The 14187-nt window shown below is 25.6% G+C and overlaps 2 protein-coding genes across 2 annotated transcripts; both read left to right on the plus strand.

Annotated features, from left to right (window-relative positions):
• The first annotated feature begins 2453 nt into the window (after positions 1 to 2453).
• Positions 2454 to 9760, plus strand: LOC101490863 (alpha-dioxygenase PIOX). Its single transcript, XM_004489262.3, has 10 exons — positions 2454 to 2635; positions 3255 to 3518; positions 4123 to 4272; positions 4525 to 4658; positions 5497 to 5710; positions 6167 to 6312; positions 6728 to 6955; positions 7620 to 7822; positions 8323 to 8566; positions 9322 to 9760. Exons 1-10 carry the CDS (start codon positions 2513 to 2515, stop codon positions 9545 to 9547), a joined length of 1932 nt encoding a protein of 643 aa, XP_004489319.1. The 5' UTR covers positions 2454 to 2512; the 3' UTR covers positions 9548 to 9760.
• A 1591-nt stretch (positions 9761 to 11351) lies between these two features.
• On the plus strand, positions 11352 to 12287 carry LOC101491179 (uncharacterized). The gene has a single exon (XM_004489263.4). It carries the CDS (start codon positions 11552 to 11554, stop codon positions 12128 to 12130), a length of 579 nt encoding a protein of 192 aa, XP_004489320.1. The 5' UTR covers positions 11352 to 11551; the 3' UTR covers positions 12131 to 12287.
• The last annotated feature ends 1900 nt before the right edge of the window (positions 12288 to 14187 follow it).

Below are 14187 nucleotides of genomic sequence, written 5' to 3' on the forward strand. Positions count from 1 at the left end.
GTTAATACATTAATTTTTCTGTTATTATTTTTGCGTATGTTTGATAGTCCTATTGTTACATTTTTTGGTATATATATAATTAAGAAAAATAAATAAATGATTTTGTGTTCCTTTTTATTTGTTATTTTAACACTTTTTACACACATCAATAAATATTTTTTTTATAAAACTATATATTCTCTCTATCTTAAAATCATTTTTATTTTTTTTATCAATTCACACATATTAACAAATAATCATAAATGAAGAGAGAACAATCATTTTATTAAATTATCATTTCTAATTGTGTCATTGGTATTATTCTAATTCTCATAAATACAAAGTGATACAATAATATTAATTAGAGTACAATTAAAAAAATAAATTAAAAACAAAAAACAAGGTGTTTTTAGGATTTTTCTTTTTGCAAATATTGTGACAGTTATTTTTGAGATGGTGGGATTTGGTTTTCTTTTAATACCATTAATAATTTATTTTCTCATTTCATCTATTTCCTTCTCTATAATAAATAAATAAAGTTATTATTAATAAAATAATAATTAATATTATATCAAACTTTAAAAATGACAAATAAATAGGAACAAAAAACTTATGCAATGCAACAATTAAAAAGGAAAAAAGATAACATTATTTTTACACTCCTTAAGAAAAGTAGGTACTTTTATTTAATATTTTTAAATAATAGTTATTTCATAAAAATAAAATCTAAATAATAAAAAAATAATTAAAGATTAATAATATTAAACATAATAAAAATAATAGACATTAATTTATATTTTAAATCATTAATGTAAATTTTTTCATTACTTATATTCGAAATAAAAGAAAACGGAATGAATAATTCCTAACCGGAGTTAAATTGTTAGATCGAACGTTATCTTTCGAATTCGAATCTATAATTTCGAAATTGAACTGTTTATTAATTTTCGAACACCTCAAACCCACTTGGCCATGTGTTTTAAAATGAATGACAAATGTAATACAGATTATATTTTTCAATGGAAATTCTAATATTATGCCGGGTTTATTTGTTTAAAATTTTTAAAAGTAGTTTTGATTTTATATTTTAGAGTCATTTTTCATTATTGATTAAAAAATATAATTTTAACCTTCAATAATTTAGATATTTATCATTATAAATTTTAATATGATAAAATCACAATTTTTAAAAAATAATTTTTATGAAAATTTCTCAAAATAGCTTTTCATTTTAATTATTTTTTAAAATTTCATTATTCAATAAAAGTAATAGCAAATAGATAGACTACTTAAAATAATATTTTAAAATGAATTATATAAACTAATTTTTTATTTTAAACTTTATTTTTAAAAATATATTATAGCAAAAAATTTATATACTATAAAAGTCATTTTTTTTAAATCTTAAAGAAATAACATCATTAATTTTTAGTTTAATATCATCTATTTTATATATATATATATATATATATATATATATATTTAATAAGGTTAATTTTTTAAAAAATTATTATTATACTTTTTTCTTAATACATGTGAAATTATTAAAAAAATCACTCTTTTGAAATAGTGATATTATTGTTCATTTGTCTTTCTTGTTTGTTTGGTTGTATTCATAGATTATATCGAAATCCTTGTTTGTTTTGCTCATATATACATTTACTACTAGCAAATTTAATATTTCAAAATAAAACATAAATTTATTTTCTAAAATAGTCTAAAATAGTTTAATTTTAGTATGTCTAAAATAGTTTCATTTAATTTAATTTTTTGATTTTTAATTATCTAACTTATTAATCATAGAAAGTAATTTAGATATTAAATTTATTTTTCTTTATTGAAATTGCAGAAATACACTATATTTTTAATGATTAAGTAATTTGAGAGAACTCGATTTTATTCCACCATAATTAATTGAGGTCTCGAAACAAGACTTCAATATAGAATAAAAGACTAACTTAATAATAGCTTAAAGAGGAAAAGAAGTATCTAGTTAATAAAACAAAATCCTATAATACACGACACGAGTCATACTTCTAATAAAACTTGTCGAAATCTTTGCCACGCCATGCTAGTTGAAATAAACAACACATGCATTGGCCAACATATTATTTGGAAAGAAGCAACATTTTTGTTAAAAAATTCAACAAATATTAAAAATAAACAAAACCTAACTAAAAAAATATCATCCTTATCTTCGTGGCCACGGATTTCAAAGGATTAATTAATTATGTTAGTAACTTTATAGGTAATCAAAGTAAAAGTTGAATATGTTTATTGATTTGACTATTGTAATTAATTGAAAGTATAAAATATTTTTACACTATTATGCATAATCAAATGCTTAATTTTTTCTACCGTTGAATTATTTCAATATAGGAGTGATCATTTTCAATTACACTTGCTTTAATTGAATAAGAAAATAGCCACCCTCTCCATCATGACTTTTGTATATAAATACCCTATAGTTTTCCTTTGAATGATCACACACATTTCATCAAATTAAACTATAGTCTTGTATCAAGCAAAATAAATGTGGTCTATAGTAACAGATCCCATTCAACTTCTTGTTACAAGAATTAAGCAACATGTCATCCATGAAGACTTTCATGAAGCTGTTTCTAAAATGTCCATCATAGATGCTTTTCTCTTCCTTGTAAAAATACCCTTCTTCATCAAATTCAACTATATACTATCCTTCAATAACTTATTGTTTCCCTTTTCTCTTAGTTATTTTTCTCTCTTTTTCATCAATAAAATATTATTTTTATTGCTTAAAAAATCTATAATATCCTTCTTCCTTTAGAAATAACATACATTTGTTGTTGTGAAATTTTATACTTTATAGTCACTTTTTTGAACAAGATTCAAATTATAAATTACATTTTAAGACTATTTTAGGAGCCATGAAATCAAAATACCAATAGTTTAATTTTCATTCAAGAGCTAAAAATCATGTTTTTTAATTTCACTCTCACCGTCACAAATTCAAATTCTATACGGTAAAGGGAATCTTGTATTCACATTCTGGTATCAATAGTCGTTTGATCAAATATCAGATAATCCAAAAATTACATATTTTTATTACAATTAAATTGTTTAATACAAAAAAAAAATCTAGATTATCTAATCTTGATCTAACGACTATTAATATTCTGAACCGATAAATCAAATCGTGACTGCAAAGAAACTAGATCCGATTCTAGAACATGTATAAGTAATTTCTACTTTATTATGCTCAAGATGACCACTAATAACATCTTTTTTTTCTATAGATTGTACACTCTATGGATAAGTTGGGATTATGGCATCGTTTACCTGTTTTCATAGGGCTCATTTACTTGGCCATTAGACGCCATCTTCACCAACAATACAACCTTTTCAATGTTGGAACAACACCTATAGGGGTTAGGTCCAACCCTGTTGATTTTCCTTATAGAACAGCTGATGGAAGATATAATGACCCTTTTAATGATGGCGCTGGAAGCCAAGGAACTTTCTTCGGTAGAAATGTTCTTCCCGTCGATCAAAAGAAAAAGGTATACAAACTCAAAATTAGAATAAATAATTGAATTCAACTGGTTAATAAATTTCAATTAAAAATGGATTATTTGACTATAAATCAAAAGAAAAAGGCATATAAACTCAAATTTAGAACATATAATTGAATTCATATAATTAATAAATTTTAATTAAAGATAAATCATTTGAGATAATCTAAATTCAAATCTTAACTAAAACATTATACTAAAACATATATATCTCATAGTCAAATTTTGAATTACTATAAACCAAAAGAATAAAATAAAATGAAAATAAATATATTTTTTAGACTTTTTAAGATAATACAATTTAGGCATATAAAAAAAAATTAGAATTACTTTTAAAAAAATGAAATTTGGTTTTTAACTTCGTTTTTAAGTATTGAAGTTACTAAAAGTAGAGATTAATTTCAATTTTTTTACATCTAATTTTTGTCGGTAATTCTATTTTTCGGTAGAATACCAAAGAAAAAAATTAGAATTATATTGTAACAAAAAACCTTTTTTGTAAAAAAATACACACAAACATAACTAAAATATCAAAAACAATTTTTTTAGAATCTTAACCAAACAAAATAAACTTAAATATGTGTTTGTGCAGTTATTGAAACCAGATCCAATGGTTGTGGCCACAAAACTTCTAGAGAGGAGAACATACAAGGACACTGGAAAGCAATTCAATGTGATAGCTGCATCTTGGATTCAATTTATGATACATGATTGGATTGATCATTTAGAAGACACCGATCAAGTGGGTATAGATTTAGTGCATATTATTACCATTGATTTAACCATAATCACATTAAATTGTCCTAATTTTGAAAAAGTATAAATTATTGTTTTTGTAAATTGAGTGGTTCAACCAAATTTTTATGATACCAAACATATATATATCAGCTTAAAATTACAAATAAATTTATCACAAACTTTATATTTTATATTTTTTTTATAAAAGTTTAATATATTTTGACAAAATAATTGATATAATAAAATATGTATATAGATTGAACTCACTGCACCACGAGAAGTTGCAAGCCAATGTCCACTAAAATCTTTCAAGTTCTTAAAGACAAAGGAAATTCCCACTGGCTTCTATGAGATCAAGACTGGAGGAGTAAACATTCGTACACCTTGGTGGTAAGAATATTAAATATTTCTATATAAGCTGACTATAATGATTAATCAATTACATTTGTTATGAATGTTTTTTTTTTATATAAAAAAAAAAGTTTAGAGTGAGAGAATAATTTTTAAGTCTAATGAGATTTCATTCTTTCTAAGAAATAATTGACCTTTTAAGAAAAAAGATATTTCATTTTATTTTAAAATAATTATCTTAGTTGATTATTATTAAAAATAATAATAAATGAATGAAAGAGAATGTGATTTTATCGGATTATCTATATCAAACTATTAATTTATTTTCTTTGACGTATATGTAAAGTGGAGGGTAATAATTTGAGAGTAATGCACACAAAATTAATTAAAAATAGTACAATTAAAATAAAATCATTAGAATTATATAGGAAATCACAAACGACAATTATTTTAAAATATATATTTTTTCTTGCAGATGTGACAATTATTATGAAATGGAGAATAATTAATCATTAACTTTATGCATTTAAGTGATAATCAAATTTAACATATAATCAGCTATATTAATATTTAATATGTTTTCAAATTAAAATCTTAAATTTGAAATTTTTGAGAGTTTGAATTTAAACTTATTCATGCTTATTACTTAATAAGAAAGTAAAATTAAAGAGAAAGTCACAACATGTAATAGATTTTTCTTTTTGAGGCAAGGCAAATGTTAAGACCTTTATTTAATTTTTTTTGTTAGAGGAGAATTTTTGTTGTGTTAGCCAGAATCGAAATTTGAACCTCTTTATTAAACTATTGAATACAAGTTATATGTGAAAAAGTATTAAAGATGGTTTTATATATAACATGAATGTATGCAATAAAAAAGGGATGGAAGTGTGATATATGGAAGCAATGAAGAAGTTTTGAAGAAAGTGAGAACTTTCAAAGATGGGAAGCTGAAAATATCAAAGCAAGGTAACCTTCACCTTAACGAAGATGGAACAACAATTTCAGGTGACATTCGGAATAGTTGGGCTGGTGTCACAACTTTGCAGACCCTTTTTGTTCAAGAACACAATGCTGTTTGTGACACTCTCAAGGTATAAACATTTAATTAATTAGTATATAGTGAACCATTTGTTTAAAGACTGATTTAGAGTATATAAGTAAGATGATTCATATATTTATTGTTTTAAAGTTTTAGATTAATATGTGATGTTTAATTTACTTGTGTGATTGTGTTTGACTCAATATAGATTCCCCCACGACTAATAGTTGTATCATAACCAATAATTTTGATTGACTATTTGTATTAAAAATATTCCAACAACATTTTCTACAAATAAACAAAAGAACTTTTAATTTTTATATCTATTACATTAAAATTTTAGATTAATATGTAGTGATTAACTCTTGGAAACTCCCCTCATACTCCAACAACAATAGGAACATATTTAACACTTATGGGCATGTATTTTTTTAATCATGTAAACAAACAAAAAGGCCATATATATAGTAAGGAAAACTAATATATTTTAAATATTGTACTTATTTAGAATCATCACCCAGATTTGAAAGATGAAGATCTTTATCGATATGCTAGATTGGTGACTTCAGCAGTGATTGCAAAGATTCACACCATAGATTGGACTGTAGAACTCCTTAAAACAGACACTTTGCTTGCAGGCATGCGAGCCAATTGGTAAGAACAAAAACTAGTCATGGTTTCACACTTTTTTTTTTTGTGAAAATTTTAAATTTAGCACAAAATATTATTTTGAACAAAAAAATATTTGTGCTAAAACAACCCAAATAGTTATTTCATGGTGCTATAAAATATTCAATTATTTGATCTAAATTTTGTGATAAAAAATATTTGTGCTAAAATCAATCCAAATATTTTTCATTTATTTATGAATTTAATTTATTTATACGACTAATATAAAAAAATTTACACCGTTAATAAATCACAATTGTTAGATTATTATAGATATTTGGTTTTTGTTAAAACTAACTCTACAATTATTTATATAAATGATTGTGATATAGTGAGTCTAAAATTTTTTATCCTTACAATACATAACAAATTTTTTTTTTAATTCTCAATTTGATTTTAGGTATGGATTATTGGGAAAGAAATTCAAGGACACATTTGGGCACGTTGGAAATTCAATCTTGAGTGGATTTGTGGGCATGAAGAAAACAGAAAATCATGGTGTTCCATATTCTTTAACAGAGGAATTTGTGAGTGTCTATAGAATGCATTCACTGCTACCTGATACCTTGCATTTGAGAGACATATCAGCAACTCCAGGACATAATAAATCTCCACCATTAGTTAAAGAGTATGATTACAAATTTTAGCACCATCATAAGTTATTATATTTTTTTATATAATTGATATTATTGTTAAATAAATTTTTAATCTTTATAAATATATATATATATATTAGATATTTTAAAAAATCTCATTAAACAATGGTTCTTCAAATATTTTACGTTTATAATTTTAGTCTTATTTTTAAGTCAACTCACGTGTATTATTTATATTTTAAAATGATTTTTTATATTTACTATTATTATTATTATTATTATTATTATTATTATTATTATTATTATTATTATTATTATTATTATTATTATTATTATTATTATTATAACCATCTCACTTTCTAACAATAATTTTATGATCAATGAATTAAATCTTCATGAATTTCACCACTTTGCATATAGGTTTTACTAAATATGAAATGAAACTTACAATATATTTTGTATTTTACAAAATTATGTAGAGTATTGTAGAGAGTAAAAGAAATGGTGTAATGTCGACATTACTCAATTTTTATCAAACACATTGACATTTGTTCAACTATATCAATTTTTGTATGTCAATTTTTATTAATTCAATTGTGTTTTATACAAACATTCAATATATTAATATACTTATTGATTAAAAAAATTATTTTAACTTTCCAAAGCTTAGAAAGTTTATCTTTTGGTATTATATAGGATTCCTATGAATGATTTGATTGGACTACAAGGAGAAAATACTTTGAGAGAGATTGGAGTTGCAAGGCAATTAGTATCAATGGGTCACCAAGCTTGTGGTGCACTAGAACTTTGGAACTATCCTTCATGGCTCAGAGACTTAGTACCACATAACGTAGATGGCACAGAAAGATCTGATCATGTGGACTTGGCTGCTCTTGAAAGTATGATAAATGTGCCCTCTAACTTTAATTTTATTTTAGTTTGTTTATAGTTTTGGTATCTATTTTTTTATTTTATGAAATTAATTTTTTTTTATTTTAAAATTTGATAATTTTGATATTTTCTTCGTATTTTAAATGATGTGACATACAATTTCGCAATGTAAAACTATCTAAATACATTAAATATTTATGTAGTATTAATTAAATTATGAAAATTAATTATTTCATAAATTGCAACTGAAAATCTTCAAGTTTCTTATTGCAATTTCATGAATATTAGTCATTCAATATCATCGTATTATGTGTCATATCGTTTAAAATATATTCTATCATATTTTTAAAACGAGCAAACTATTTAATTTTAGGACAACTTTTACAAATTAGATAAAATAGAATAATCAAAAGTACAATTAAATCAATTAATTTTAAAATCATGTCTCACCTTATGTGTAAGTGACTTGGAATTGAGATTGTATTAATTTCATATAAAATTGATGCAGTTTATAGAGATAGAGAGAGGAATGTAGCCAGATATAACCAATTCAGAAGAGGATTACTTATGATACCTATTTCTAAATGGGAAGATTTGACTGATGATAAGGAAGTAATTGAAGTATTGGAAGAGGTATATGGTGATGATGTTGAGGAGCTTGATGTTCTAGTAGGTCTCATGGCTGAGAAAAAGATAAAGGGTTTTGCAATTAGTGAGACTGCTTTTACAATATTCCTTCTCATGGCATCTAGGTAAGAACACTTAGGATTTTATATTATTGAAGTTCATAACTTTAAAATATTAGAAGAATTTGAGTTATAGCACACTATATGAAAGTTATACAAATATCTTATTATACCTCTCCATATGTATATACTTTAAGAAGTAGTATTAATTTAATGTATCATAGTGAGATATAATTGAACATTTTTGAAAGAAAAAAAAAACATAAAAATTCTCATTTATAGTTATTAAACTTATTTTATGACATGACAAAACATAAATAATTTTTTTTAATAAATAATATTTCAACTATTTCACAATAAATGTCACTTTAACAAAAAAAAAATATCTTAAGATAAATTTTATTTACAATTTCCAATGTAATTTTAATTAGTTTTTTCTATATTACATTTCAATGATTATTATATAGATAATTTCCAAAATATTATTATATTTTGCATTGATATAATAAAAAATTTATCAATAGTAAAGATGAGTAGTTTGCTAAAATAATTTTTTTTTTCTAATGATTATATTTTTAAATATTTATACCAAAATTTTAAAAAACATTTATTACGAGATGGAGAAAATACTTGTTTGTATTATATTATTGTTTTAGAAATAAAAGTTATTTATTTGTCTTAGTTTGATTACTAAACTCTTCTCTATATTAATTTTAAAAGAATATATTGAGCTTTTTGGCCAGAGTGTAATATACTTGGGCATTGTTGAAGTTATTTTGGAAAAGAAATAGAAATAATAGATTTGATTGAACTTTGTGTAGGAGGCTAGAAGCTGATAGATTTTTCACAAGCAACTTCAATGAGGAGACATACACTAAAGAGGGATTAGAATGGGTGAACACAACTGAGACCTTAAAAGATGTGATTGATCGTCACCATCCAGAAATAACAAACAACTGGTTGAACTCTTCTAGTGTTTTTTCTGTTTGGGACTCACCTCCAAACAAACACAATCCTATTCCAATTTACTTACGTGTTCCTAGTTAATTAATTTGTGTTTATGTTTGTATTTGGATCATCTTAAATAAAACTTTGTTGTATTTGTGTTTATACATACACATTGGTATGTGTGTATGTATTCATGTTAATGTGTTGTATTTGGGTTTTTGGAAATAATCCTACGTTGTCATCTAAAAAATATATTCCTATGTTGTAATTTGTTAAGATGGACATTCATTAGTTTCTTTTTTATGAGTTTAATTTGTATGTAGTAATTTTTTTTACATAGTCGATAAATTATGATTAATCATATAAGTGATTTTATAAAAAATTAAATATTATTAATAATTTATTGGTTATAATTGATTAATAATGTAAATTTTATTCCCCAAATAAGAAATTTATTAGTTTTTTAACCAATTCCTCTAATTGAGGATATATTGTCAATTTCAAGTGGCAATTCCACTAACACTGTCAAATGTGACAAATATAAAATTATTTCTACATTATTGCGCTATGTGATTAGTTCCACATTCATTTTCTTGTTATTAATTTAATATATGATTTATGAAAGAGAGAATTATTGAGTATAGAAGGGAATTGAGATTGAGATATAAAAGAGAAGATAGACTAAAATATATAATCAATCCTAGTATTTAGCATTTAGCATATTTCACAACACTTATTTTATTTCATTTACTTCAAACTTATATTAATTTCATTTACTTCAAACTTAGTTACATATAATAAGCTGATTAACCAGAGTGATTCTCTGTAACTATGTTTAAAACTAAGTTATCTATTCTTCTTGATCTGATTTTGTTTAGGCCAGTCCAAGCACATGCACAATTGCACATTGGTTTTCGAAAGCTGAGAAATATAATATTTCCTTACCAGATTAGAATTAGAATAATATTGCAGTAGAATTTGACCTTTAATAACACAATCCTTGTGTCACCTTTGTTACAGGCTTGGATTGATAGCATCATGGTTGTAGCTAATATATTTATTTGTATACAACTAATGAATTTATGAGCATTATAAATTCATTTTTTACTTTGTGTTTATATATTTCTGTTATAGTCTAATGCGTATTATTTGAGTGTTAGATTTGCAGCCCCAAATACAAGTACATTGGACATTCTTTATGGAGAGATAGTTGGAGATACAAAGGAAGCCCCAAATACAAGTACATTTGGACTATCCTTTTAAAAAATTTATTATTTGAAGATAGTTTTGTTTAATTCTCAAATGTTAAGCGATATAGAGACAAATTTTAGACAACTAATGTGATATTTAATTTCGTCATTTGAAATGTAAAAAATTTGTGAAAAAAACTTTTAAAAATAAGAGATATTTGTAACACTCTTTTTAACACCTACTTTAATATTCACTTAATTATTGAATAAAATTTACATGATTCACATTATTTTATGTGAGATCCATTTTCAAAGTGTGAGATTATATTGATTTCACCTAATAAGAGAATGAATGTTAAAAAAAAATTTATTAATCCTCTCTAAAAAATAGAAATCTTTTAATATTTCATTTAAATTGTTCAATCCAAAGTGATTGTTCATCTATTTTTAATATTTACTCAAAATAAGTAAAAACACGAACTATTGAATTTTTAATAACATCATTAATCTTATTTTTTAATATAATTTTTTTTGAGGGAAAAGAACATTGGCAATGAGAAAATAAGCCCACAAAAATGTCAAATAAGCCCACAAATATTGAGCCCACTAAAAAATCCACTTCCCGTGCCCCCTTCTGCCTTTATCTATCATCACTCGTGAATGGCACCTATGTTGACCCAAAACATAAAATTAATAGCACCTATGGATCAATATTTAGAAAATGCAAAAATAAATATGATTTTAATATATGTAAAAAAATGAGATTGAAATTTGTAGATAAGTGAACTTTACCAAATTATAATAGCACATCTAAAGTATTTAAAATTTCCCTGAGAAGTCACAAGTCAGAAGTCACAAACCCATTCTCAGATCTCAAAGAAAGGGAGATAGAGTTGTTGTTGAATTCCAATCAATGTCTTCATCTTGTTCTTCAGACGAAGGTTACGCGATCGAACTTTACTTCGATCCAGCACTCGAAAATCAAGTTCTTAAAGCATGGAACGTTCTCGCTCGTAGACAAATCAGTACTGAGTTAATCGAAATCGGATCACGACCACACATCACACTCTTCTCTACACCTTTCCTTCTAGAACCTTCTAAACTCGATTCTCTTCTCAAATCTATTTCTTCTAAATTTGAACCTTTCTCTCTCTCTTTCTCTTCAATCTCTTCTTTTACCAATGATAATAATCTTCTCTTTCTCTCTCCTACTCCTTCTATCTCTCTCCTCAATTTTCATTCCACTCTCCTTGATGCTATCGCTAATGAAGGAATTGAAGTTCCGATTCAATTTTCCACCGGTAACTGGATACCTCTTTGTTCGGTTGCTCCTCATGTTCCTAAAGTCAGAATGTCTGAAGCTTTTTCGTTACTTCGAGAACTTAAATTGCCGGTTACAGGTTATGCTGTTGATGTTGCTCTTGTGCAATTCTCTCCGGTTCGTGAGATTTTCTCCTTTCTGCTTGGTAACAATAATGCTATAGAGCCTTGATTTTTTTTACTTTTTTTTATTTCACTATTTTTATTAGTAGCTTAATTTTTATGTATGTTCTGTTAGTTTGTTGTAATAAGAATTAATTAATTATCTTTTTTTTTTTATTGATGATGCTAATTGAGTTATTCTTAATTTAGAACTTTTTTTGGTGGAATTGTTTATCAATTATGATGATGATTAGTTTTGGAAAGTTTGGGGCTATGTAGTATCGATGCTTCAAATTGAATGTTTAGATTTATCACTTTTGTTTCCTTAAATTATGATTCATTTATGTGTCAGTGTCGAATGGTGTCTGTGACATAGGTTGGAGGTTGGCTTATAAGGCAATGTTGTGTGGAGAATTGCATTGTATGGCTCTTTCATGTAAAATGGTTCTAGGGCATGTTTGAATGATTAGCTTAGTTAATAGGTTATAGGATATAAGTGTTTATCATTTTAAGTGCTTATATATAAGCTATTTTTATGGTTGAAAGAAACTATGGTTAAATTATCTCTTGTAAGTTATAAGTTGTTATTATCACTTTTAAGCTTTCCTGGAGAGCTTATCGAAATTATCTGAAAACAAATTATGGACATGACATAAGTTGTTTTAATAACTTCTCTCAAACACCCTATCAAGTGTTTCTACTAGTAGATAAATACAAATAAGTTGTTCATAAGTCAATCCAAATGCACCCCTAATAACATTTTTAAATTGTAGTTGACAACTGCAATTGTGAATGTATTTTTCTAATAGTTAAGAGTATTCATAACTGCAATTTGAAACCTTGGTTCTTAATTTCGGATGGTGATAGTCTTATCATGTGGCTGCTTTTTGTGAGGTTGGGAAACTATTCTCTTTCTAGGCCTAGTTTGGATTAGCTTTTGTATTATGGGAGCTTCTCAATTGAAATTAGTTTATGTTTATTCCATTATGAAATAGGTGTTTAGATACTGCAAGATTCTTTTGAAGGCTTTTTTTTTTTTTTACGTAAGTGCTTTTTAAGATTTTTATTAAGATTTTTATTGAAACTGTCTCTAAATATGAAAGCTGTTGTTATTTTGACTGTTGATCCTTTGTTGCCTACTTGCTATTGAAGCCGACTTTGCTGGCTTACTGTAGTTTTCAACTTTCAAGTATCTATCTCCTGCTGTAAACATTTCAGCTGTGGTAATGCATTGTGTTTTGTTTAATTGTTGTTACTGTTTTGCAATCCTAGCCTAGATATTAGTGATATGAGTTCCTTTTAGGTATTTGGCACTTCTGCGATGCAAAGCAAGGGATACCTGTCATGTAAATCAGGTATTAGTGCTTATGCATGTCAGTTCTGTTTTGTGTTTGATAGATATTAGAAAAATGGTAATGGACTTTGATTTGCTAATAGTGTATAACAAGGAGAAGAAAATGGTTGTGACACATGAATTTAATAGCATAGTCAACATAGCTTTTCTTGCCGTTTTGATTATTCTACAGTCTTCCTAGCCAATTATAAATGGCATTGCATTGGTGTTCCTGTAAAACATTTCAATCTGAAACATGTTGACTACTGCACCTTGTTAGTTGTTACTGATCCATTAAAAGAAAAACAACATTTTGAAATTTGATGAAAAAGTTTATGCATTTTCTTTCTACTTGCTGTCAAATTGTTTTATCTATTCGGGGGTTTTGGACAAGTTGATCAACTGTGAATTCAAAGTGTGCCTATATCTTTATTGATAGATAGTAGCATATAGAACTTCAAACTTTCTGTTGATGAATAATTTGATTAGTCCTTTTTGTGATTGGGAAATGCAAGCCACATTCATTTGAGTCAGTTAACTATTGTTGGATGGTATCTCCATATCGATTAATATCCTTCACCTACTAGTGATTGATAAGGATACTTATTCACGTCACTTCTTAGTCAATATACTTAGCTTAAGCTAACATTACAATGAAAATACGAAGTGCATGTTCATCGTTTACAATGCGGTGTTGCTTGTAAAGGATCAATTTTTGTACTTCAGCATCAATTTACCATTGCTTTTCAATCATCTGACATAGTAGGGTCATACTATTTTACTCAATGTTCGGT

This window comes from Cicer arietinum, chromosome 2 (genome assembly GCF_000331145.2).
Source record: "Cicer arietinum cultivar CDC Frontier isolate Library 1 chromosome 2, Cicar.CDCFrontier_v2.0, whole genome shotgun sequence".
NCBI lineage: Eukaryota > Viridiplantae > Streptophyta > Magnoliopsida > Fabales > Fabaceae > Cicer > Cicer arietinum.

Excerpts from the sequence above, each read along its gene's own strand:
- LOC101490863 (XM_004489262.3), top strand. The coding sequence starts at position 2,513 with ATGTGGTCTATAGTAACAGATCCCATTCAACTTCTTGTTACAAGAATT. Across the intron at positions 6,313-6,727 it reads GCAGGCATGCGAGCCAATTG|GTATGGATTATTGGGAAAGA; the intron begins GTAAGAACAAAA and ends ATTTGATTTTAG. Across the intron at positions 8,567-9,321 it reads TTCCTTCTCATGGCATCTAG|GAGGCTAGAAGCTGATAGAT; the intron begins GTAAGAACACTT and ends AACTTTGTGTAG.
- LOC101491179 (XM_004489263.4), top strand. The coding sequence starts at position 11,552 with ATGTCTTCATCTTGTTCTTCAGACGAAGGTTACGCGATCGAACTTTAC.